Below are 23,572 nucleotides of genomic sequence, written 5' to 3' on the forward strand. Positions count from 1 at the left end.
GTTGCGGGTAGGTGAAGTGTGAGCAGATGCCTCAGTGTCCTGGGTGCAAATGCACCACAGAGAATGGGGTAGAGGAAGACTGCTCTTTGCCTGCCTGCTTCGGTCAATGAGTGTCACCTTGTCCCAGGAATGGCCTCCCCAGCTTTGACCCTCGCTCCCTCCCTGTCAAGTCCACAATGTCCTGGTCACATAATAAGAGGAGCCCGGATGGGGATTAAACCACGAGCAGTTTTAATGGTCTGGTTTTCTTCCTCCCATTTCCCCACTGTTAGTATTATTATTACTACAAGAATAAAGGATTCCTGAGAGCCTGTCCCCTCCTCTCCCCTGGGCTCCCCCTTGACAGGACTCGTCCCTACCAACCCCCCCCCACCCCGGATTTCTGGGTTAAAAAAAAAAGTGAAAGGCACTGCGGGGGAGGGGGGGCTTCAACTGCCAAGGAGGCTGAGGGATGGTGCAGGGGCAGGGCCAGGCCCTTGAGGGTTGAGGAGAAGCATCCTGAGAGCCCCATCAGGGGCCTTACCTGGGCCCATCTAGCAGGCCTAGGAAGTCCCTCCTCCCACTTCAACCCACACGGGGTCTGCAGCAGGAAGCTAATTAGTGTTGGGCTCAGAAAGGAGGAGTGGAGGGCCCACTCTACTAGGACCCAAGGGCCAAACCCGAAAGGGGAGGGGGTACTGCAAATCACTATAATCCTCAAAAGCGTGTGTGTCGGGGGGGTTGGGGGAGAGGAGCTGAACAAAATGTGAATTAGAATGAAATCCCTAGCCCAGGGACTAGACAGCAGCAGCGGCCCAGGCTCCTGACCCAGAGGGAGGGGAGGGGGCTGGTCAGTCCAGGCCCAGGCTTAGTTGTCCCCACTGCCCCCTTGCCGAGCCCTGATGAACGCCATGCCGTGTGTGCGGAAATGGGTCTTGAGGTTGAGTGGGCTGTCACAGCTCTTGCCACAGACCTTACAGGTAAGTGGGCCTCCAGAAGCAAGCAAAGGAGACTCTCCACCCTCCGGGTCAGACCTCAGTGGAAGAGGGGCCTCTTCTTCCCCCTCACCCAGGCCCAGGGCACCCACACTCCCCACACCCCGTTTCTTCTTGTGGCTGATGAAACGGTGCCGGCTCAGAGAGCCAGGGGAGGCGAAGCACAATCCACAGTCGAGGCACTGCTGGGCACCGCCATCCACCCTCAAGCCCACCATGAGGCTCTGCTCCACTGAGCCACTGCTCCGGTAGTGTGGGGGGCCATGGCCTCCAGCTCCAGGCCCACCCCTGGGGGACTTGGCTGGAGGGGTCGTGCTGTCAGGCTCCTCACTACAAGAGTCAGAGGACTGGCGGCGTTTCCGTCCTGGCCCCTGGAGAAGAGAGGGAGGAAACTAAGCCTCCTCATCACCCCAAACTGACCCTAGCACCCCCTCCTAGATTCCTGAGGCCAGGGACTAGAACCCTATGGTTTCTCAACACAGCAGACTGGGCCTCAGCCTACCTGGGCTCTGGCACCAGGGCCCCGAGCCAGGGTACTACCCCGGCCAGGGGACTGGGCCCCAAGTGGCAGGCCATGCCGGACCTGGACGTGTTTCTCCAGGATCAGGCGGCTGCTGAAGGTGCGTTTTCCCTCTGTGCAATACCTAGAGGGGGAAAGTGGGGAGGGTGGGTGCCAGGGGTCCGTGGCCAGAGCAGAGGGAGGCCTCGACCTCTAGTCTACTCAAACGAGACACAGGTCAGAAAGTACTTAGTGGGGCTGGGGGTATGGGGTGGGCAGGTCACTTGCTGGTCAGAAAGAGGAAGGGGATGTGGGCATGAGGGAGCAAGGGTTACCTGCATGGGTAAACTCGCTTGATACCCTCATGATTGACCCTGACGTGGCGCCTCAGGCTGGGGGCGGAACAGAAGGAGCGCTCGCACAGGCGACAGGGAAACTTTTTCACTGACTGGGAGAGCAGAGCGTAGGGAGCCTCAGAGCGCGGCTCCAAGACCCCACTCCCCATGGCCACAGACCGATCCCGAGGGAGCCCTGCTCACCTTGCCATGCTCCTTCTTCATGTGAGCCACATACTCGTCCCGTTCAGGAAACCAGGAGTGACAAAGGCCACAGGTCCAGCCTCCAGGGCCCCCACCGCCCCCCTTGATGCCTTTGTTCCCTAGTTCCCGCCGGGGCCGTTTGGTTGGGCGAGGAGGCTCAGGAGAGCTGGGAAGTTCTTCCTCTTCCGAGGATGAAGAGGATTCCTCAGTAGGGGCAGCTGCTCCTCCCCGAGACACAGCCAACTCCTCGGGCTCAGCCTTGGGGCTTGTAAGGGCACCCGCCGCCCCTTTCCCAGCACTGTCCTCCCCCGGGCGCCCAGCCTGATGGGTGTTCTGTGAGAGGGAGACAAGGGGGCAGCCATTGTGGGGGAGGGCCTGGCTCTGCCAGAGGCCTTGCGGCTTCCCCACCAGCACTTCCTGAGGGTTCTATTCCCCAAACCCCCCACAGTCGAGCACCCCGCCTCTGTCCCTTGTCTCCTATACCTTGAGGTGTTCCAGCATGGTCCTTTTTTGGGCAAAAAGCAGAGGACAAGATGGGCACTTAAAGACGCTGACACGTTGGGGCAGCAGGTGTTGGTCGAAGTGTGAGGAGAGGAGGGGTTTGTGAGTGAAGACCGTGTCACACATGGCGCACTTGTAGATCATCCTGTGTGGGCGGAGAGGACAGTGCAGACACCCTGCCCATCAGGACCCCGACCCCGTTCCAGCCCACCCTGCTCCCTCCCAGGTCTCACTTGGCCTGCTGCGTGTGGAAGCTGGGGTGCTGGGTGTAGAGGTGGGCATGGGCGCTGGGCGCAGACTTGAAGGCCATGGGGCAGATGGGGCACTTGTGGAAAACCTCGCAGTGCGACGTCTGGATGTGGGACTTGATGGAGTTCACGCCCCCGAACACCACCGCACAGCTGGGGCACCTGGGGGGCAGGGGGCGCTGAGGTGAGGCAGGGTGTCTCCAGCCTGTCCCCCGGGCCCTGCTCCTAGCCGGAGGCCTATGGAGGCCGAACCGGAGCTCTCTCCCCTCTCCACGGGAGCAGGGCAAGAGCAGACCAATCTGAGGCTGAGGGGTTCAGCAGGAGATGGGGCTCTCCCTGACAGGCCAGCTCAAAGCCTGGTGCTGGGACACACGAGGCCATAAAGTGCCAGGGGGTGGGGGGAGGAGGTGGCAGTGGGGAAACAGTCACAAGGCTCCAGGGAGGAGAGGCAGGAGGCACCTGTATCCTACACGGCGAGACAAATGTAGACAGGCCTCCCGGAGATGGGTCTGGAAATTGGCCTGTAGGAAGTTGCCCCCACACTCAGGGCAGACGTGGGGAGGCCGGTTCTTATGCATGCGCTGGTGGGCACTGAAGCTGCAGCGATTGGGAAGCATCATGGGGCAGGTTGGGCATACCTGTCAACAGGAGTGGAGACAAGGTAAGTCAGCAAGGAGAGGCCCGACCCCATGACCTCCCCTGACCGAGCCCCCAACATCTTCCCAGATCTGACTCCCAGAGCGTTGGGCTCCAGCCCCGGGGAGAGCTGGGACAGGCAACTCACAGTGCTGTTGGCCCCAGGGGCCGGGGGCCCAAGCTGCTGGAAGTGGGCGGCCATGCCTGCCTTGTCCCGGCACTGCTCCTTGCACTCTAGGCAGCGAAAGCATGTGTAAGACGAGGTGGCAGGGGCAGCAGGCGGCTCAGATGACAGTGGTAGCACAGGGGCTTCGGCGGCGACAGCAGTAATAGCGCCAGCGACAGCCGCGTCACCCTTGCCCAGGGCAGGCAAGGCTGGAGGTCCGAAGGCAGGTGGGACAGCCAGCAGGGGCGTGATGTCTGGCTGCCCCACCATCTGGTCCAGGGCGACGGGCCTCATGACCAGGTGTGAGCACTGCATGACGAGCCCTTTGTCCTTGTGCTCTCGGGCATGCAGCAGCAGACTGCATTTGTTGAAAAAGACCAGGCGGCGGGCGCAGTGGTTGCAGGTGACCTCAATGCGCATGCTCCGGCGGTCATAGTGCCGCGCCAGGCTCTTCTCCAGTGAGAAGGCGTCCCCGCACTCGAGGCAGCGGTAGCCCGTGGGAGGCAGGGCCAGCCCGGCCTCGGCGGGGGGACTCAGGTTGGGCCGGTAGGCAGGCAGCAGGTTCTTGCTATTGAGGATCTTGTTGAAGGCCTCCACCAGGCTGGACTGGGTCCGCGAGATCACCGTGCCACCCCCTGCACCTGGCCCGGTGGCCGGCTTGGAAGGCTGCACCATCACCACTGAGGCACCGTTCACCTTCTGCCCCCCAGTCCCCAGCCCTGGCCGCCCCTCCGCCTTGGGCAGGGCCTGGGGCACCAGACCTAGCACATTCTTAGCCATAGTCTTAGGGCTGGTGGCAGTGCCCCCTGGCAGAACCACAGCTTTGCGGGCCACACTGGCTGCCATCAGCATAGCAGTGCTTGCATTCTGGATGGTGGCCACAGGCAGCACGGTGCCCTTCAGCCTCGTGCCGTCACCCAGCTGGACGCTCACCACCTTTGGACCCTCGGGGGTCGGGGTTGCAGGGGATAGCTTTAGGAGGCCAGCCTCAGCCAGGAGGGTCCCCTCAGCCAAGGGGGCAGGAGGATCAGGGTCTGAGGGGACCCGGGTTACAGTCCTTGTGATATTTCCGCAGGATGTTTTAATGGTCTTGATCCGCACCTTGAGAGGCCTTGAGGAGCTGGAAGAAGCAGGGGAGTCATTGCTGTCCTCATCTGCAGCCTCAGCTCCACTAGAGGGGCTCTGGGGACTTTTTGGGGAAGGCTTGTCCACCGGCCCCTCCTCCTCTTCTTCCTTCAGGGGCTGACAACAGGGCACTTTGGGGGAGGCAGGAGGGCTCTGATGCCCTGGAGACTGCTTGAAGAAGGGCAACCCAGCAACCTGGGGAGGGGAGGCGCTGGCAGGAATACCCGTGGCCTCAGGGCTCAAGCTAGAGCCTAGCCCGGCCAGGCCCTGAGGATGAAGGGGGCTGCAGCTGTCTTGCTTCAAGGTCCCCCGTACTGGGGGAGAACCAGGTGGCAGCAAGGCTGGGCCATTCTCCCTGGACAGCTCAAAGGGAGAGGGGAAAGGAGGTGGGGTCATGGCCCCTTCCCGAGGTGGGGAAGGTGCTGGGGGAGGGAGGGGATCAGGGTGCTCCCCTGGCTCAGGCCCAAAATGAGCAAAGAGGTCCAAAGTAGCTTTGCCTTCCATAGCTTTTTCTTTCCAGGTACCCCCACTGAGAGGAGCTGGAGAGTGGGGTGTACTTGGAAGGGATGACTCAGGGCCCCCAAAACCATTTTGCATCAGACGAGGCCCCACAGGCCCTTCCTTAGTCACCCCCCCAGCCCGGGGCCCATCTCCTCCTGAAATCCCAGCTGGGGACTCAGGCTGCTCAGGACACACAGTGTTCTTGACGATGACACTGACTGCCGAGATGTCTGGCGGTGGCAGGCCGTGATCAGAGGCCTGGGCTGGCACCTCAGGGCTGTCCCTGGCAGCTGCTGCCGGTGCTTCTCCAGAGTCACCTCCTATACTAGGATCCGGCTTTCCTGAGCCTCCAGGCCCTTCGTTTTCTTCTGGCCCAGAGTGGATGGCTTCATTGGCATCGATGTCAGGGATGTCAAAGGCAGCAAGGAGATCATCGAAATCAGGAGTCTTCATATCCCCCATGGCAGCAGGTCCCAGACCTGATGAAAACAGAAAAAAGAGTAAGAAATTGAGCCCTCTGAGGGCAGGAACCCTGGCCCTCCTCCCTCAGGATCTCCATATTTATCCTCTTGGGACCATGCGCAATCTCCTTGGGTACACTTTTACCACATCACAAATCCTAGAGCTGGTGGGGGCACCTGGTTTGCCAAACCCTAAAATTGAAAGGTAGGTTATGTGCACATTCCAGGGAAGACACCGAGATTCAGAGAAAGCAGAAGAAAAGAAACTTCTCAGAGACACAGTAGAGAAACAAGGGTAACAGAGACGGAGGAAGTTCAGTGAACATCTTGATTGAAATCACCTCAGCCCCTCCTGAGCCCAGCACAGAACCAATCAATTAATCAATACCATTATTAAGGAGGAAGATATACACCATGCTCTGGGTGTAAGGGCTCATTCATGGCAGCATGGGATCCATTCATAAATCTTCATGGATCTTCTGGGGGTCTGGAGAGATCTGAAAGCCATGTGTTCAAAGGGACAATGACTTAAGCCAAGATGGAAGAAATGATTCTAGTTGCAGCTTTATCAATGGCCTCATGTCCACTGCCTTAGTTTTGAAAGGTGAGGCAAGTAATCCATACACCACAGGGTTATTCGGAGCCTGATACAAATCATAACCCTGCGAGTCAAAACCCGGAGCAGGATTTATTATTACAGCTGGGACAAACAAGCTGGGAAGGAGTAAGCACTGGGAATCTACGACTGAGGTCAGGGACAAGAGTCAGGGGTCAAGTCTGGGGACCTGGGGTCATCACTGGCACCTGGGGATCTAGCTTGGTTAACAAGGAGAAGTGGACTCGGAAATCACCCAAGAGAAGAGACCAAGATGGAAAGAATAAGACACAGGAATAGAAAGAGATAAAGAGAAAAGGGGAAAACCGTGCCAGCAACCTGGTCACAAGGGCCCCAGCCTAGGCCTCTCCTGTCACAAACACCTGCTGCTAGCACACCTACCTTCCCCAGAGTGCCTCTGCCCTGCCATGGCCCTCCCGGGGCCAGCCCCTCCTCTCTCCCTCCCCATCTTGCTCTCTCAGGGCCAAAGCTCCAGGGTAACTTAGCCAAGCCTGGCTGCCACAAAGGGGAAAAGCCAAGCCCCCTCACCCGTGTTATTCCTGCTCTGAGCTCCTAATTCACACTCCTCACCCTTTTCATTTTCCCTTGGCAACACCAGTTCAAGAAGTCTTACCCAACCCCAACCTGTCCCAGTGCGCGTGTGCGCACACACACACACACACACACCCCACAAGACTCATGTGGCACTAAACCAACACAACCAGCCTAGAGGCTGAGGGGAACCCGGGTCTGTTCCTCACCAGTGTCTCCCCACAAGTGTTTCTATGTCTAGGAAGTAACCAAAGAAGTCTGTCACTACAGTCTCTGCCCAGGATACAAGCCATTTCGCAGGGCCAGTTCTCTCACCTCCTGCCAGCCTTTAGACCGAAACTGAAGATAGTCCCTGCAGGTGGCAGCTGGCAATGCTGGGACCACGGTAAGGTGGAGGAAGAGGATACCAACAAGAGGAAGAACGGGAAGTTTCCCCTCATCAGCCCTGACTTAATTCTGCAGTCTCTGGCTTTAAACAAAGCCCTCCACCCCTTGCCTCTGCCCGATGCAGAGCTGGGGCTCTCTTCTTGCCTCTCTGCGCACCAGGAGACACTGGAGCTCCCTTCCACCCCGGCCCTCAGAAAGTGGACTGCCGTTGGGCGATCAGTGGGGACTAGGAGAAAACATCTGCCCACTCGGCCTACCCAGCAGCTCCCCCTTGGGCGTCCAAGTGACTTTGGAGGTCATTCGATAGCCCGGAGCTGACAGTCCACCAAGCAGCGGGAGCTCAAGGCCAGCGCGGCTTCCCCCACCCCACAGCCCAGGCCTGTCTGCGGCCGCTGTGCGCCGACTCTTGGGCTCCGGCCCTCCCCCACTGCCCTCTGTTCTTCCCCAAAAGCCAAAGGAAGGGGCTGAACAGGAAGACCGCGAACTGGCCTGGGTCGGGAGGGGGTTCCACTGCTCTTTCCCTGGCCCGGGGCCTGCAGAGCAGGGCGAGGGGCCGGCGGCCGGGGGCGATTAGGCTGCCGCCAAGCTGGGCAGCGGGCGGAATTAAGTCCCTGCCATCTGCCGAGGGCCAGCGCGGGGAACGTGTCCGGGGTTGCGGGGAGGGGACGGGGTGTACGGAGAAGCCTCCGGGGAAACTGAGGCGCAGCGCGCTTCCCTCGTCGCGCTTCCCTACCGGCGTACGAAGGACAAGACGGCCCGGCCCGCCCAGGCCCTCAGGGAGCTGCAGCGCTGCACCTCCCGGCCCAGGAGTTCCCCGGAGTCGGGGCGGTGCGTGGACCGACAGGAGTCGGGAGGAGACGGCTCTCCGGCCGGGGTCCGTCCCAACTCCGACCCCCTCCCCTCCCGGCCCGGCCGCACAGCCGCCGCCTCCCGCGGACTCCCGCCGCTCCCTAGAGGCTGAGGAGCGGTCCGGGGGCGCGCGGCGGCGCGGGGCGCGAGCCCGAGTCCGGCCCGGGCCCGGACGCTGACCCTCGCCGGGTCGGGGTGCAGGCTGCGCTCCGGCCTGGCCCGGCTCCCCCGCCCCCGCCCCCGAACACGGACACCATTTTAGGTCGCGACATCCCGCAGCCACAGTCACCGGGCCGTGCTTCGGACGCCTCTGGGGCGCGGGGCGCCAGGACTTGGGGACCGCGACCCTCCCTCCACGTTTACCCGGCTAGGGGCTGTGCTTTCAACAGGCTGGGAGTTTCACCCCTCCGCCTCACGGGATGGAGGCTGCAGCGGGGCCTTCCTAGAAGCCGCCCCGGGGGGCGGCGCGGGGACAGGGGTAGTTGGCCAAGTGGGGGAGGGGCAGGGGTATTTACCCGCCCCCCCGGGGGCGGGGCCGAGGGCGGGTATTACCCCGGGCACGCTTACTTGTTCCTCTCCGAGTGCGGCCCGGGAGCCGGCGGTCTCTCCCCCGCTCCCGCCGCCGCCGCCGCCCTCCCCGAGGCCGCCGCTACTTCCTGCTTCTCTCCCGTTCAGCCTCCCCCTCCTTCAGCTCCCTCCGCGTTCCAGGTCCGGGCTGCCCGCTTCCGCACTCGCCATTGGCCGCCGCCGCCGTCGTTCAGCACGGGACCCCTCCCAGCCCCGAGCGGGGTTGGCCTGAAGTACTGCCGCTCGGCGCTGGCCCCGCACGGCCCTCCCGGCCTCATTGGGCAAGAAGCCTAGGCCTTCTGAAGACGCCTCCTCCCATTGGTGGTGCCGGGCCCACCTGCCCCGTCAGGGCGTCTCAGAAACGACTGGCTGCCGCTCCCGTCGCTCAGAGAGCAGCCAATCAGGTGCCCTGCTTCCCCCCGAGGCGGTGCCTCTCTCAGGTGCATCTCCACCCCCTCACTCCCCATTGGCCGCAAGCCGCGACGCCTGCGGTTCGCTTATGCAAATGAGAAGAACTCCGCTTCTATTTGGTGGGTACTTTGAGGAGAGCCTCGCCGACTGAACGAGGCCGGATGGCGGAGATACGTTTGTTTTCTCAAGTTAAAGCCCAATGTCAGTCATGCTGTGCAGAAGTCACAAAATGGGACGTAACCCAAAACATTACGTCATCTGGTTGACCAGTTCCTTGGCGATTTCCCACTAAATCGCCACATTATCCGGATGGTCCCGGGCGATGGCGCCACCCGCACCTTGTCCTGTGCAGGAGGGAGGGCTTGCCGGGGGCCGGGGGTGAGTGAGCAGTGTGGAAGGAGCCGGCACCTGAGCCCGGGACGGCCCCGCACACCGGAAGTGGAGGAGAGGTGACGTTAGGGTGCTGGCGTGGCCTGGGCCGTTGCCACCGGGGTCTTAAAGCGGCATGCCAGCGGGCTGCCTAAGCACGGAGACAGGGCTTGAGCCGCGGCGCCTCCATTTCCCATTTAATAACTCCCCTTTCCCCGCCCCCAGCACGGGGTGGGGGTGGAGCCGGAGCCGGTTTTCCCGCGCTTTGTTGCCACGCCTCCTGGAGGCGGGGATAGGGTGGGGACGCTGCGCGAAAGATACACGTGCGCTGGCCCGCCCGCCTCCTAAACCTCCGCGGCTCGCCACCCCGACGGGGTTATTAGGAGCAGGGCTGGGACCCTGCCCAGGGCTCACTGCACCTCCGAACCGCTGGATCCGGGCCTCTCTGGCGCGCCCCGACAGTTTGCAGGAGTAATAACCACTGTATTGAGATGTGAGCCCGAGCCTCCGGGAAATCTCTGCTTCCATCGGGTAAGTCGCTGACCTCCCTGGACCGCTTTTCTCGTGGTTAGAATGGGGAATTATAATACCCACCGACATGATTGTTTTTGTGAGGATTAAACGCGTTTGGAACGTCAGGGACTTTGTAAAGTGGTGGGCAAATGGAATCCGTGGTCCCGTGTGCCTGCAGTGACCCGAGCTCACAGCGCTCGGCCCCCCTGCACTCCTGCCCAGAGGAGCTTCCTGGACGTGGCGCAGAGCTTCTCTGCGTCTTTCTGTGGGATTAATAATTACTACTGATGCACACCACTCTGTGTGGGGCCTGTGATGAGAACTGCAAGTACATGTAACTTACATAACATTTACCACACCGGCGCGCGGGAGGTACTATTATTATCTCCATTTTATTGGGGAGGCAACTGCGCCACCGACAGGTTAGGTTATGTATTAACCAAACAAGGTCAAAGGCCGTGGAGTTGAAATCCTAAGGGTCTAGAAAGCTAAACACTTTCACAGATTCCTTTGCCAGGAGGGTTCTGAATAGAAGTTTTTTCTTGAATTAGATGCACTGTTCATTCACTTAAATATTTTAATTCAATCATTACTTGAGCACCGTCTGTGAGGAAAATACTGTTGTAGACACTGAGAATACAGCAGTGAACAAAGCAGGCAAAAATCCCTGTTCTCATGAAATATACAGAGAAGACAAACTAAATATGATAAATAAGATAAACAGAAGCATGTTAGAATTGATATTGCTGGAAGAAAAATTAAGCAATGCAATTAAGTAAGCCATGAAAAGGGCAGCCCCGGTGGCGCAGCGGTTTGGCGCCGCCTGCAGCCTGGGGTGTGATCCTGGGGACGCGGGATCGAGTCCCATGTCGGGCTCCCTGCATGGCGCCTGCTTCTCCCTCTGCCTGTGTCTCTCTGCCTCTCAGTCTCTCTCTCTCTCTGAATAAAATAAATAAATCTTTAAAAAAAAAAAAGGTGGGATCCCTGGGTGGCGCGGCGGTTTGGCGCCTGCCTTTGGCCCAGGGCGTGATCCTGGAGACCCAGGATCGAGTCCCACATCGGGCTCCCAGTGCATGGAGCCTGCTTCTCCCTCTGCCTGTGTCCCTGCCTCTCTCTCTCTCTCTGTGTGACTATCATAAATTAAAAAAAAAAAAAAAAAAAAAGGTAAGCCATGAAAAGAAATGCAGGAAATTTAAATGCACATTGCAAAGTGAAAGGAGCCAACGGAAAAGTCTGTATACTGTATGATTCCAACTATATGACATTCTGGAAAAGGCAAAACTGTGGAAGCAGTAAAAAGATCAGTGGTTGCCAAGCGTTGGGATGGTGGGAGGGATAAATTGTGGGAGCACAGTGCATTTTTAGGCAGTGAAGTTATTCTCTATGATACCATAATAGTGGATAGATGACATTATACATTTGTCAGAAGCCCTACTGTAAACTATGGACTTTAGTTACTTATAATGTGTCAATATTGGTTCATTAGTTGCAACAAATGTACCACACTAATACAAGATATTAACAATAGGGAAAACTAAGAAGGAAGTATATGGTAAGTATAATGTCTGCTCAAATTTTTTTTTTTTAAGATTTTATTTATTTATTCATCAGAGACACGCAGAGAGAGGCAGAGAGAGAAGCAGGCTCCATGCAGGGAGCCCGATGTGGGACTCGATCCTGGAACCCCAGGATTATGTCCTGAGCTGAAGGCAGACCTTCAACCACTGAGCCACCCAGGCATCCCTCAATTTTTATCTAAACCTAAAACTGCTTTAAGAAGTATCCTACTAATCTTTTTTTAATGTGAAAAATAAAGCAGGGAAGGAAGTCAGGCAGTGTGGAAGGATTGCAATTTCAGATAGGACAGAGAGTAAAGGCCTTTCTGAGAGGGTGGCATTTAAGGCTGAAAGTGAGTGAGCGAGCCATGCAGCTATCTGCATATCTATCTGTGAGAACCTTCCAGGAAGAGAGTAAATAGTAGATCTTGAGGTGGGAGTGTATTCCGGAGGGGTCAGGGGATGGAAGGAATGGATCTGGTCACAGGATGCTTGGGGGCTTTGGTGTTTTCTGAGTTTGATAGGAAGAAGACATGACATAGTAGCCTGACTTACTTTTGGTTTGGATGTGCAGGGAAATGCAAATCAAAACCACAATGAGGGGATCCCTGGGTGGCGCAGCGGTTTAGCGCCTGCCTTTGGCCCAGGGCACGATCCTGGAGACCCGGGATCGGGTCCCACGTCAGGCTCCAGGTGCATGGAGCCTGCTTCTCCCTCTGCCTGTGTCTCTGCCTCTCTCTCTCTCACTGTGTGCCTATCATGAATAAATAAAATAAAATTAAAAATTAAAAAAAAACCACAATGAGACATCACCTTACACCTGTCAGAATGGCTAAAATTAAAAATATATATACAAGAAACAAGTGTTCACTCAGATGTAGAGAAATAGGAACCCTCGTGCACTGTTGGTGGGAATGCAAACTGGTGCAGCAACTGTGGAAGGCAATATGGAGGTTTCTTTTTTTTTTTTTTTTTTTTTTTTTAAGATTTTATTTATTCATGAGAGAGAGAGGCAGAGACACAGGCAGAGGGAGAAGCAGGCTCCATGCAGGGAGCCTGACATGGGACTCCGTCCCGGGTCTCCAGGATCACGCCCTGGGCTAAAATCAGCGCTAAACTGCTGAGCCACCCGGGCTGCCCAGTATGGAGGTTTCTATTTAAAAATTTAGAACTGGGACGCCTGGGTGGCTCAGCGGTTAAGCGTCTGCCTTCACCTCAGGGCGTGATCCCACAGTCCTGGGATCGAGTCCCATATCGGGCTCCCTGCATGGAGCTTGCTTCTCCTTCTGCCTATGTCTCTGCCTGCCTCTCTGTTCTCTCATAAATGAATAAATAAAGTCTTTAAAAAATTAAAAAATAAATAAAAATTTAGAACTATCCTATGATCACACTACTGAGTATTTACCCAAAGGATATAGAACCACTAATTCAAAGGAATACACACACTCTATGGTTATTGCAGCATTATTTACAATAGCCAAATTATAGAAGGAACCTAAGTGTCCAAGTGTCCATTGATAAATGAATGGATAAAGAAGATGTGGTATATATTTACAATGGAATATTTTTCAGTCATAAGAAAGAATGGAATTTTTCTATTTGTAATGAGTCGAAGGATCTAGAGAGTATCATGCTAAATGAAATAAGTCAGTCAGAGGAAGACAAGTACTCTGATTTCACTCATATGTAGAATTTAAGAAACAGAACAAACAAACAGCAGGAAAAAAAAGAAAACAAAAAACAGACACTTAACTATAGAACGAACTTATGGTTAACAGAGGAGAGGTGGGTGGAGGGATGGGTGGATAGGTAGTGGGGATTAAGAGTATCAAGTAATCTTGATGAGTACCAAGTAATATATGGAATTGTCAAATCACTGTCTTATACACCTGAAACTAATATCACTGAAATTAATTAAATTAAAAAATTAAAAAGAAAAATCTGTCAAATAAAACATCATTTTTAAGAAGTTGGATATGGGGTATGAAGAAAAGAAATTCAAAACCTTGAGGTCTGAGGAAGTAGAATGATGATGCCATTTCTCTCTCTCTTTTTTTTTAAAGTAGGCTCCACACCCAGTGTGAGGCTTGAACTCCCAACCCGGAGACTAAGAGTCACATGCTCTACTGACTGCGCTAGCCAGGCACTCCCTATGTTGCTGTTTCTTGACCTAGGAATGCTATCAGGAAAAATATGTTCCAGGGCAAGGTCAGCAGCGTAGTTTCAGTCATGTTCAGTCATAAGTGTCGTTAGCTTATAGATAGTATTTAAAATCCTGGTCATAGGGATGCCTGGGTGGCTCAGTGGTTTAGCGCCTCTCTTTGGCCCAGGGCATGATCCTGGAGTCCCAGGATCCAGTCCCATATCAGGCTTCCTGCATGGAGCCTGCTCCTCCCTCTGCCTGTGTCTCTGTGTCTCTCATGAATAAATTTTTAAAAAAAATCTTAAAAAAAAAAAAAAATCCTAGTCATAGTGGATGAGGTCACCAAGGGAATGTATGAAGATAGAAAAGAGAAAAAGTCCAAGGACTGAGGAAACTCTGGGGAACTCCAGAGTTTGAAGGTTAGGGCAGTAGGGCAACCAGTAAATGGGACTGAGAAAAATAGTAAAGAAAAGAAGGAGAGGGGCACCTCTCTGATGACTCAGTAGGTGGACCATGCAGGTTTTTGTTTTGTTTTAGTATTTATTTATTTGAGAGGGGGCAGAGGGGAGGCAGAGAAAGTCTTTTTTTTTTTTTTTTTTTTTAAGATTTTATTTATTTATTCACGAGAGCCATGCAGAGAGAGGCAGAGACATAGGCAGAGGGAGAAGCAGGCTCCCTATGGGCAGCCTGATGTGGGACTTGATCCCAGGGCCCTAGGATCACAACCTGAGCCAAAGGCAGATACTCAACCACTGAGCCACCCAGGTGCCCCGAATCTTTTTTTTTTTTTTTTTTAAAGATTTTATTTATTTGTTTGAGTGAGAGAAAGATAGTGAAAGCATGAGCAGGGGGGAGAGGGAGAAGCAGGCTCCCTGCTGAGCAGGAGGCCCAGCGCATGGCTCAATCCCAGGATGCTGGGATCAAGATCTGAGCCCTCCAGGCACCCCAGGAAGAGGGAGTGTCTTTTTTTTTTTTTTTTAACCAATCTCCAACTGTAGATATTTTGAAATGAAATTTAACAATTTGCATTTTGAAATTCATATTTTATATTTCTTTTTTTTTATAATAAATTTATTTTTTATTGGTGTTCAATTTACCAACATACAGAATAACACCCAGTGCTCATCCCGTCAAGTGCCCCCCTCAGTGCCCGTCACCCATTCACCCCCACCCCCCTAGAGAGAGTGTCTTAAGCAGACTCTGCTCTGAGTGCAGAGCCCTATGCCAGGCTTGATCTCACAACCCTGAGATCAGGAGCCTGCGACTCTTGATCTTGGAATTATAAATTCAAGCCCCACATTGGGTGTAGAGATTACTTAAAAATAAAATCTTAAAAAGGGAGGGGGGGAGAACTAGGAGAATGTTGTGTCCTTGAAGCCACATAAAGAGTTTCAGGGAGGAGAAAAGAATGATAAATTGTCACATGCCACTGCAAGATCAAATAAGATGAAACCTGAGAAATGACCAGTGGATTAAGCAAAATGGAGGTTATGGGTGAGCATGATAAGGACAGATTATGTGGATTAGTGGCAACAAGAGCTTGCATGTCGTGGGTTCAAAAGAAATATAGTGGGGTGAAGGAAACAATGACTATAGACAGTTCTTTCCAAGTAGGGAAGGAGCAAAGTGGGGTGGTAACTGGAGCAGAAACAGAGAGGAAAGGACTATTACAAGATGAAGGAATTGCACTAAGGAATTGTTAGTACACTGAGGGGAAAGATCCTGTAGTAAGGAAAATCTGGGTTTGCAGCAGAAATAGAAAAAGGTTCCTGGAACCAAGGGGTTAAAAAGATCAGGGGTAGGGTTTAGGTTGCAAGTGGAGGGACATAGCTCACCCAAAATAACAGGAGAGAAGGCAGAGTAAGTGGGCATGGCAAGAAAGCTGTAAAAATCTCTCTGGTTGCTTCTGTTGCTGGAATGTAAGAAACAAGATCATCCCCTAAGACTGAGGATGTTGGAGGAGCTGGAGGTTTAAGGAGAGCAGATCAAGGAGCTGAGAGGCCAGAGGGTTGGAAGTCTCATTTACAAGGAAACAAATCAAGAATTAAAGACAGAAATAGCACAGGAGAGAGGAACAAGGTGTGGTGGGAGCAGAAGATGGCTGCACAAGGAGAGGTGGTAGTGGTTCAGTTGGAAGGTACTGCTGTGTGTGTGTGTGTATGTGTGTGTACATCACTAGCTCCCCAAAGGCTCTCTCAGCCCTTCCTGAGCAATAATTATTACTATCTGCTTCTTTTTGTTTGTTTGTTTGTTTTTGTTTTAAAAGAGAGAAAGGGGAGGAGGGCAGAGGAGAGGGAGAGAATCCCAAGCAGGTGCCAGTTCCAATGCAGGGCTTGCTCTTACGACCCTGATCCAAAATCAAGAGTCAGACACTTAACTGAGCCACCCAGACACCCCAATTGATTAGTATCTGCTTCTATCACCATTGATTCATTTTGTGTGTTCTTGAACTTCATATAAATTGAAATCATACAATATATAATTTTTGTTTATCTAGCTTCTGTCAACATTCTGGTTGTGAAATCTAATGTTGTAGTATTGGTTTATTTTTTTCTTTTTTTTGAATTAAAATTCAATAAAATATAGTACATCATTAATTTCAGATGTAGTGTTGTTGTTTTTAAGACTTTATTTTACTTATTTATTCAGGAGAAACAGAGAGGCAGAGACACAGGCAGAGGGAGAAGCAGGCTCCATACAGGGAGCCCGACGTGGGACTCGATTCCAGGACTCCAGGATCATGACCTGAGCCGAAGGCGGTGCTAAACCACTGAGCCACCCAGGCTGCCCAGATGTAGTGTTCAATAATTTATCACTTGTATATAACACCCTGTGCTCATCACATCATGTGCCCATTACCCAATTACCCCATCCCCCCACCTGCAATAGTTTATTCCTTTTATTGCTGTGTAGTATTTCATTTTATGGACAAACCCACAATTTATCCATTCTACTGTTAATGGATATTTGGTTATATCCAGTTTTTGGCTATCCTGAAGAAAACTCCCATAACATTCTTGTACCTATATTTTCATGCACAGGCGCACTAATTTTCGTTGAGTCTGTAGTTCGGCCATAAGGGATGTGTATGTTTAGCTTTAGGAGATTGTAGCAGTTTTCCTGAGTATTCCAGTTTATACTCCTACCAGCAATGTGTAGTGTTCTGGTTGCCTTACAGTTTCCTCAATGACGTTTGGTATTGTCAGCCCTTTTAGTTTTAGTAACACCCTCTTCGGTCTACACCATCTCTGCCTCATCCACAAACCTCTGTTGCCTTGGCCTAACAGCTGTGCATTTGTGTCACTCACTCAGATCTCCCACTTGAGTTCCAGAGTGCCACCCAGAAATGCCACAGACACTTTCAAGGCCCCATGATGAAAACCAAATTCACCACTTTCTACCAAATATTCTCTCATCCCTGAAACTGCATGTCAGGGAATGTTAGCACAGCTAACCCACGCACAAACCACGCACAAACCACGCACAAACCTGAGGCATCTTTCACTCATCCCTCTTAGTCATCACCTGTGATGACCAAGGCCTGTCAATTCTATCTCCTTAATCTCTTTCAAATCCACCCCCCCCCAAAAAAAAAATCCACCCTTCCAACCCCATCATCACAACCCTTGTTCCAGCCACATTCCACATTCATATCTAACCTGGTTGTTTGCAATAGATTCCTTATCCTTGCCCCACCCCAACTGAGAATGTTTTCCTTTTTTTTTTTTTTTCTTTTTTTTTTTTTTGAGAATGTTTTTCTATAAAACAAAACTATTCATATTCAGATGCTTAAAACCCTTCAGTCTCTCCAAATGCCCACGTGATGAACTCCAAACTCCTTGGCACATACAAGAGTGAAGTAAAGACATTTTTACACCAACAGAAACAGAGTTTACTACCATCATATTTTAACTATAAAAACTCTTAAAGGACGCCTGGTGGCTTAGCAATTGAGTGTCTGCCTTTGGTTCGGGATGATCCCAGGGTTCTAGGATCGAGTCCCGCATCAGGCTCCCTGCATGGAGCCTGCTTCTTCCTCTACCTATGTCTCTGCTTCTCTCTCCTGGTTTCTCAGGAATGAATAAATAAAAGCTTTAAAAAAAAAAACAAACAAACTTAAAAAAATGCTTATAGGGATCCCTGGGTGGCGCAGTGGTTTGGCGCCTGCCTTCGGCCCGGGGCGCGATCCTGGAGGCCCGGGATCGAATCCCACGTCGGGCTCCCAGCATGGAGCCTGCTTCTCCCTCTGCCTGTGTCTCTGCCTCTTTGTGACTATCATGAATAAATAAATAAAATCTTTAAAAAAAAAAAATGCTTATAAGATCGCCTTCTAGGAGAATACAAACTATCCCAAAGAGGCTTGCCTGGACAACTCAGTTGTTTAAACATTTGCCTTCTGCTTAGGTCATGATCCCAGGATGCTGGGATCCAGCCCCATGCTGGACTCCCTGCTCAGTGGGGAGTCTGCTTCTCCCTCTCCTTCTACCTGCTTGTTCTCTCTCTCTCTCTCTCTCTCTCTGCTAAACAAATAAGTAAATAAATCTTTAAAAAACAAACTATACCAGAAAGGTCTCTGAAGCAAAAATCTGTGAGAAAAAAAAAATTAGTAAACTTGTGTGTAAAGCTAAATCAACACTGCTTATATATGAAAATAATAATCATCTAATTCATGTGGTTCAAAAGTCAGACTTTTGGGATAGAGAGTATATTATATATACTCATTTATTTTTGCTCCTTCCTGAAATCTACTGAAATGATAAGACATTTTAAAAAAGACCTAAGCTCACAAAGAGAATGGGAAAGACAAAACAGAAAAGTGAAATTTGGGAAGCTAGAAAGCAGGTGAGCTTGACTATACAGACAAAGGAAAACTGAATTCTAGGTCAATGGGCAAAGCTGGGAGACAAGTTGGTCAGACAGCAGGTGCAGCACTCTGTGACTTTGGGGGAGTCAGCAACACCAGGTACTTCTGAAGGGAATGATAAAGGCACGGTGGAAAACAGGAAAACTTTGAAAGTCTATGGAGGGTTGTATCCCAGGTCCGCTGCTGCATTCTCTGTGGCTTTGTGACTCCCTCCCCCACCGTGGTGAGAAAGTGGAGTCTTCTGCTCCAAGAAAGGGCAGGAACATCCTGCTCAAAACAAAAGGACCAAAGGCAACATTTACATCCTGCATTCTGAGAACCCCAGCCCTTTCCCCAAACTCAGGACCCCAATAATCAGACCCATACTTTCCAAACAGGAGACTGAAATATGCTTGCTTCAAAGAATCTGATCTAAAGATACTGATGTCCGGGATTCTCTTAGGAAAAGGCCTGGTCAGATCACGCTAGAAAGAACTTTACAAGCTCCCCACCGAGGCTCAAAAATATTGTCTCCCACACACCCCAAGAAAGTAAAACTTGGAGGAGGTAAAATCCCGCCCTGCCATTCATGAGGCTGGGATAAGAGACAGAAAGCCAGCAAGGTTAACCAAAAAACAAACCACTCTTTCTCCTGAGGTATATAGCAATAAAGTTCATAAGGACTCCCTTCTGTGACTACACTTTCTCACTGACTGGGAAACTTTGTTCTCTAAACTCATGGGCTATAAGAAACATTGCTATTTGAAAGCATATCAGTAAGAATGAGTCAAAAATCCTTTGGCCTGAAGGATCCACGTCACCTTGAGACAGAGAAGCCGTCTAGATTTATCACCCAGGTACAGAGCATCAGATAAGGGGTTTCTGGACATAATACTCCACATCTCTGTTTACTTCACAATCCAGCTCTGAGAGTAACTTCTTTACAGGGATCCCTGTTTTCCTTGAGCTTCTTAGAACACGGCTTCATTTAAATTTCGCTTAAGCCCCACCCTTGCCCTAAGTCCTATAGAATACTTATCACTCCCTTTGTTTGGGGAGATACCTGCCAATTCCCTTGGTCTATGGCCTCCCTCACTGCCCCACAGGCCCATAAGCCCATGCTGGCTGTTGACTGGTTGGGCTTGGACAACTCTTTCAAAGAAAACCCGAGGCGTTGGCCAACCAAAGCAAGGGAGTAAACCAAGAATGCAGTCCAGTGGAATATGGGAAACAGGATCTGACCCAGGCAAGAAGCCAGGAGAAGTGCAGGAGAGTGAAGGGATGACACAGGGGAGAGGGCAAAGAGGTAAGAGAGGATGGGGCCAGGAGCCCTTCAGGATAGGTGGGAAGGGGGATATTGGCCCCGGGCACTTTCAGAGGAAATGCAGACAGTCAGAGGGGAGTTTAGGGTCAGCTCTTAAGAAGGAAAAGAAAAGAAGAGAGAAAGAAAAAAAAAGAAGGAAGGAAGGAAGGAAAGAAAGAAAGAAAAAGAAAGAAAGAAAAAGGAAAAGAAAGAGAAAGAAAGAAAAGAAAAGAAAGAAAGAAAAGAGAAAGAAGAAAGAAGAAGTAAAAGTAAAAAGCACTCCAAGGGAGGTAAAGTATCATAGTGACATCTGTGGATAACATTTACATAGTCAAAATAATGTAAATTCTGAGTATATAATATGGAGGAAGTGGGGGAGGGACATGAGGCTGTGGAAGAGCTAAGTCCCCATCTTCTATTTTAGAAATCCATGCATAATATTACAAAGTAAAAAAAAAATCAAGTATTCACAATATAAGATGTTATTTAGGGACATGGAGATAGCTGATAAACTACCAGGCATGAGACTTGAAAGTGGTTGCTTTTAGGTAGGGGGAAAATCTTGAGCTTAACTGCATATTGGTTAGAAAGGGTTGATTAAAGTTATTCTAAGGTCTTAATTTTGATTGTTAAATGTTCATGTTAAAATTTTTCATTTACGGGTGCCTGGCTAGCTCTGTTGGCGGAGCATGCGACTCTTGATTTCGGGGTTGTGAGTTCAAACCCCACACTGGCTGTAGAGGTTACTTAAAATCTTTAACGACAACAACAAAATAACAAGAAAATTTTTAATTTTTTTTTCATTTAAATATTCATAGACTAGAAGCAGACTATATAATTCCCAAGCAGGTAGGGAGGAAAAAAGGAATGGAAGGGGACTCTAATAGCCCAAAAGTAGACAAGAAAGGAGAAATATAAAAGACTTTGAAAATTCTAGACAGATTAAAACCACCAAAAAACATTTGCTAGAAATGAATCCAGTGATATCCCAGTCACAATAAATGTAAATAAAGTGAATTCTCCAGTTAAAAGGCAATTTTTATTTATTAGACTAAATAAAAATTAATATCCAGCTATATATATTGATTACAAGAGATATACCTAAAACGTAAGAAATATAAGGTTTAGAAGTAGTAGAAAATATGTATGTGCCAGGCAAATACAACCAAAAGAGAGCTAGTATAGTTATATTAACATTGAACAAAATGAAACAAAATTTATGACAAAACTTACTTACGGGTAAAAAGAGCTATTACATTAATATAAGCTTCAATTCACGATGAAGACTTGATAATTATAAACCTATATGTTCTTAATAATACACTTTGAATTTTATCAAGAAAAAATTGACAGAACACCCAGGAGAAACGGATAAATCCACCACAGTCATGGCAAATCTTAACATATAAGGAAAACAGAAAAAAAAAAGTGTATATATATATATATATATACATATATATATATATATGTATATATATATATCTGTATGTTTTTCATTAAGAATATAAAAGATTTGGCTCAGGTCATGATCCTGGGGTCCTAGGATCGAGTCCCGCATCAGGCTCCCCTCTAGGAGTCTGCTTGTCCCTTTGCCTATGTGTCTGCCTCTCTCTCTTTCTGTCTCTCATGAATAAATAAATAAAATCTTTAAAAAAAGAATATAAAAGATTTGAGCAACACAATTAAAGGTTTGACTTAATGAATTTACATAAAACCCTGTAGCAATTACTAGAGAATACATATTCTTTTCTTGAACACATACATTCTAAACCAATTTATTGACATAACAATAAACTGCACATATTTGAAAAGTATGATTTGATAAGTTTCAACTTAGTATACATCCATAAAACCATCACCACCATCAAGATAATGAACCTAGGGCATGCCCTGGTGGCTCAGCGGTTTAGCGCTGCCTTCAGCCCAGGGCCTGATCCTGGAGATCCGGGATTGAGTCCCACGTCGGGCTCTCTGCATGGAGCCTGCTTCTCCCTCTACCTGTGTCTTTGCTTCTCTCTCTCTCTCTCTCTCTCTCTCTCTCTCTCTGTGTCTCTCATGAATAAATAAATAAAATCTTAAAAAAAAAAAAAAAGATAATGAACCTATTCATCAATCCCAATAGCTTATCCCATGCCCCTGTTATCTTGGGTGGCAACATAACTGGTTTAAAGACTGCATTTTCCTCCTCTTACAGCCACTTATGACCATGTGACTACATTCTATGTATACAAACATAAAAAAGATGTAAGTGGTGTTTATTGGATGGATCTTCCAGAAATGCTCCTTAAAGTAGGGGCAGATAGCTGGCATACACTGTCTTTAATCCTCTCAATCCTTCTTCCCCTCTCCCCACTTTATATTCCCTGTTCATAACACAGACTTGATGATTGAAGGCTCTTGTGACCTGGAGGCATGTTGAGGATGGGGAAACACATGCTAAGGATGGGAAAGAGGGAATTGCCAAGAACCTGGGAAGCTGAGGAAACCCTGACACTATATCTACCCTGGACTATCTACATCCAGACTTCATTACCTTGAGAGAAAAATTAACTTCCATCTTGTTTAAGTTTCTTCTACTTCCCGTCTCAGTTACAAACATAAATGCAGTTCCAAATTGATGGAAGTGGAGTAGCTGCAAGTATCTAAAATGTGGCATGGGGCAGCCTGGGTGGCTCAGCGGTTTAGTGCCGTCGGCAGCCCAGGGCATGACCCTGGGGACCCGGGATCGAGTCCCACGTCGGGCTCCCTGCGAGGAGCCTGCTTCTCCCTCTGCCTGTGTCTCTGCCTTTCTCTCTCTCTGTGTATACACTCTCATGAATAAATAAATAAAGTCTTTAAAAAAATAAAATAAAATAAAATAAAATGTGGCATGTGCTAGGGGAATTATGTTGGCCAATTGTTTAGGGAAGATCCACTGCACTGCAGGCAGGAAAGCTAGCAGCCCCTGGTACTTGCAAACCACTTGATCAAATTGTTGCTCATTGTACCTTAGAAAGCCACAAAGAAAGGGTTTCATGTTCTGGTGTGTTGGTGCTGCTTTTAGCAAAATTCTGCATGAGACATGCAATTGCGTTTGAACCAATCTGTAAGCATAAAAAAAAAAAACAAAAAAAAACCAACAGAAATAACACTGCTAAGGAAAGCACTCTACGCACACACACAACAATCAGGAATATAAAGTTGATGGAGAGTCTCATATGGAGGCTGCTGGATTGAAAAAGCCAATTGCTTCTCTACCCCATACTGAAGCAGTTCAGAATGGCAGCTGCTCCACAGGCACCCACTAGGAGATAACACTGTGACCACAAAACTTTTTCAGGCACCTTGGCTAAGAGTTCTGTGCCTGACTATGGTGCAAGACTCCCAGCAAAGATGAGACTAACAGCGTCATCTTCCCCTCACTTCCCTTCAAGCCTCGAACAATTGACAGGGTTGGGGGATGCACAGAGGGATGACATAGAGGCCAATAGGCAAAATATTAATTTCTACCCTCAGTATGGTATCTTTGGCCACAGTAACTTATGTTTAGGAATTGACTAGAAGGAATGCCTCTGTGCCTCAGTCAATTAGTGTCTGCCTTCGGCTCAGGTCATAATACTGGGGTCCTGGGATTGAGCCCTACTTCAGGCTCCTTGCTCAGTGGGGAGCCTTCTCCCTCTGCCCTTCCCCCCAACTCATGCAAGTGCTCTCTCTCACTCTCTCAAATAAATAAACAAATTCTTTTAAAAAATGACTGGAAGCCTACTAATTATTTCATGAAACTGTTAACAAAACAAACACAAAAACAAATCCATATCTGGACTGCAACAGCCTATGGCTACAAACTAAAACATC

At 50.1% G+C, this 23,572-nt stretch overlaps 1 protein-coding gene and 1 long non-coding RNA gene across 5 annotated transcripts in view; one reads left to right on the plus strand and one right to left on the minus strand.

Annotated features, from left to right (window-relative positions):
- Positions 1 to 208: 208 nt before the first annotated feature.
- Positions 209 to 8,837, minus strand: ZNF687 (zinc finger protein 687). Of its 4 annotated transcripts, none has more exons than XM_072769162.1 (9): positions 8,601 to 8,830; positions 3,546 to 5,668; positions 3,221 to 3,399; positions 2,747 to 2,923; positions 2,496 to 2,658; positions 2,013 to 2,345; positions 1,809 to 1,921; positions 1,477 to 1,618; positions 209 to 1,345 (listed from the first exon to the last, which is right to left on the minus strand). In XM_072769162.1, exons 2-9 carry the CDS (start codon positions 5,649 to 5,651, stop codon positions 848 to 850), a joined length of 3,711 nt encoding a protein of 1,236 aa, XP_072625263.1. In that variant the 5' UTR covers positions 5,652 to 5,668; positions 8,601 to 8,830; the 3' UTR covers positions 209 to 847. The 4 variants fall into 4 exon arrangements, with proteins under 4 accessions (XP_072625263.1, XP_072625264.1, XP_072625265.1 ...); XM_072769163.1 differs by lacking the exon at positions 8,601 to 8,830 and adding an exon at positions 8,397 to 8,531; XM_072769164.1 differs by lacking the exon at positions 8,601 to 8,830 and adding an exon at positions 7,113 to 7,502.
- A 93-nt stretch (positions 8,838 to 8,930) lies between these two features.
- LOC140600925 (uncharacterized) overlaps positions 8,931 to 23,572 on the plus strand; it is a 40,936-nt gene continuing 26,294 nt past the window's right edge. Inside the window, exon 1 of the long non-coding RNA XR_012004033.1 lies at positions 8,931 to 9,911. This is a non-coding gene — a long non-coding RNA (uncharacterized lncRNA). The remainder of the gene's footprint in view (positions 9,912 to 23,572) is intronic.

This window comes from Canis lupus, chromosome 12, assembly GCF_048164855.1.
Source record: "Canis lupus baileyi chromosome 12, mCanLup2.hap1, whole genome shotgun sequence".
Lineage (NCBI taxonomy): Eukaryota > Metazoa > Chordata > Mammalia > Carnivora > Canidae > Canis > Canis lupus.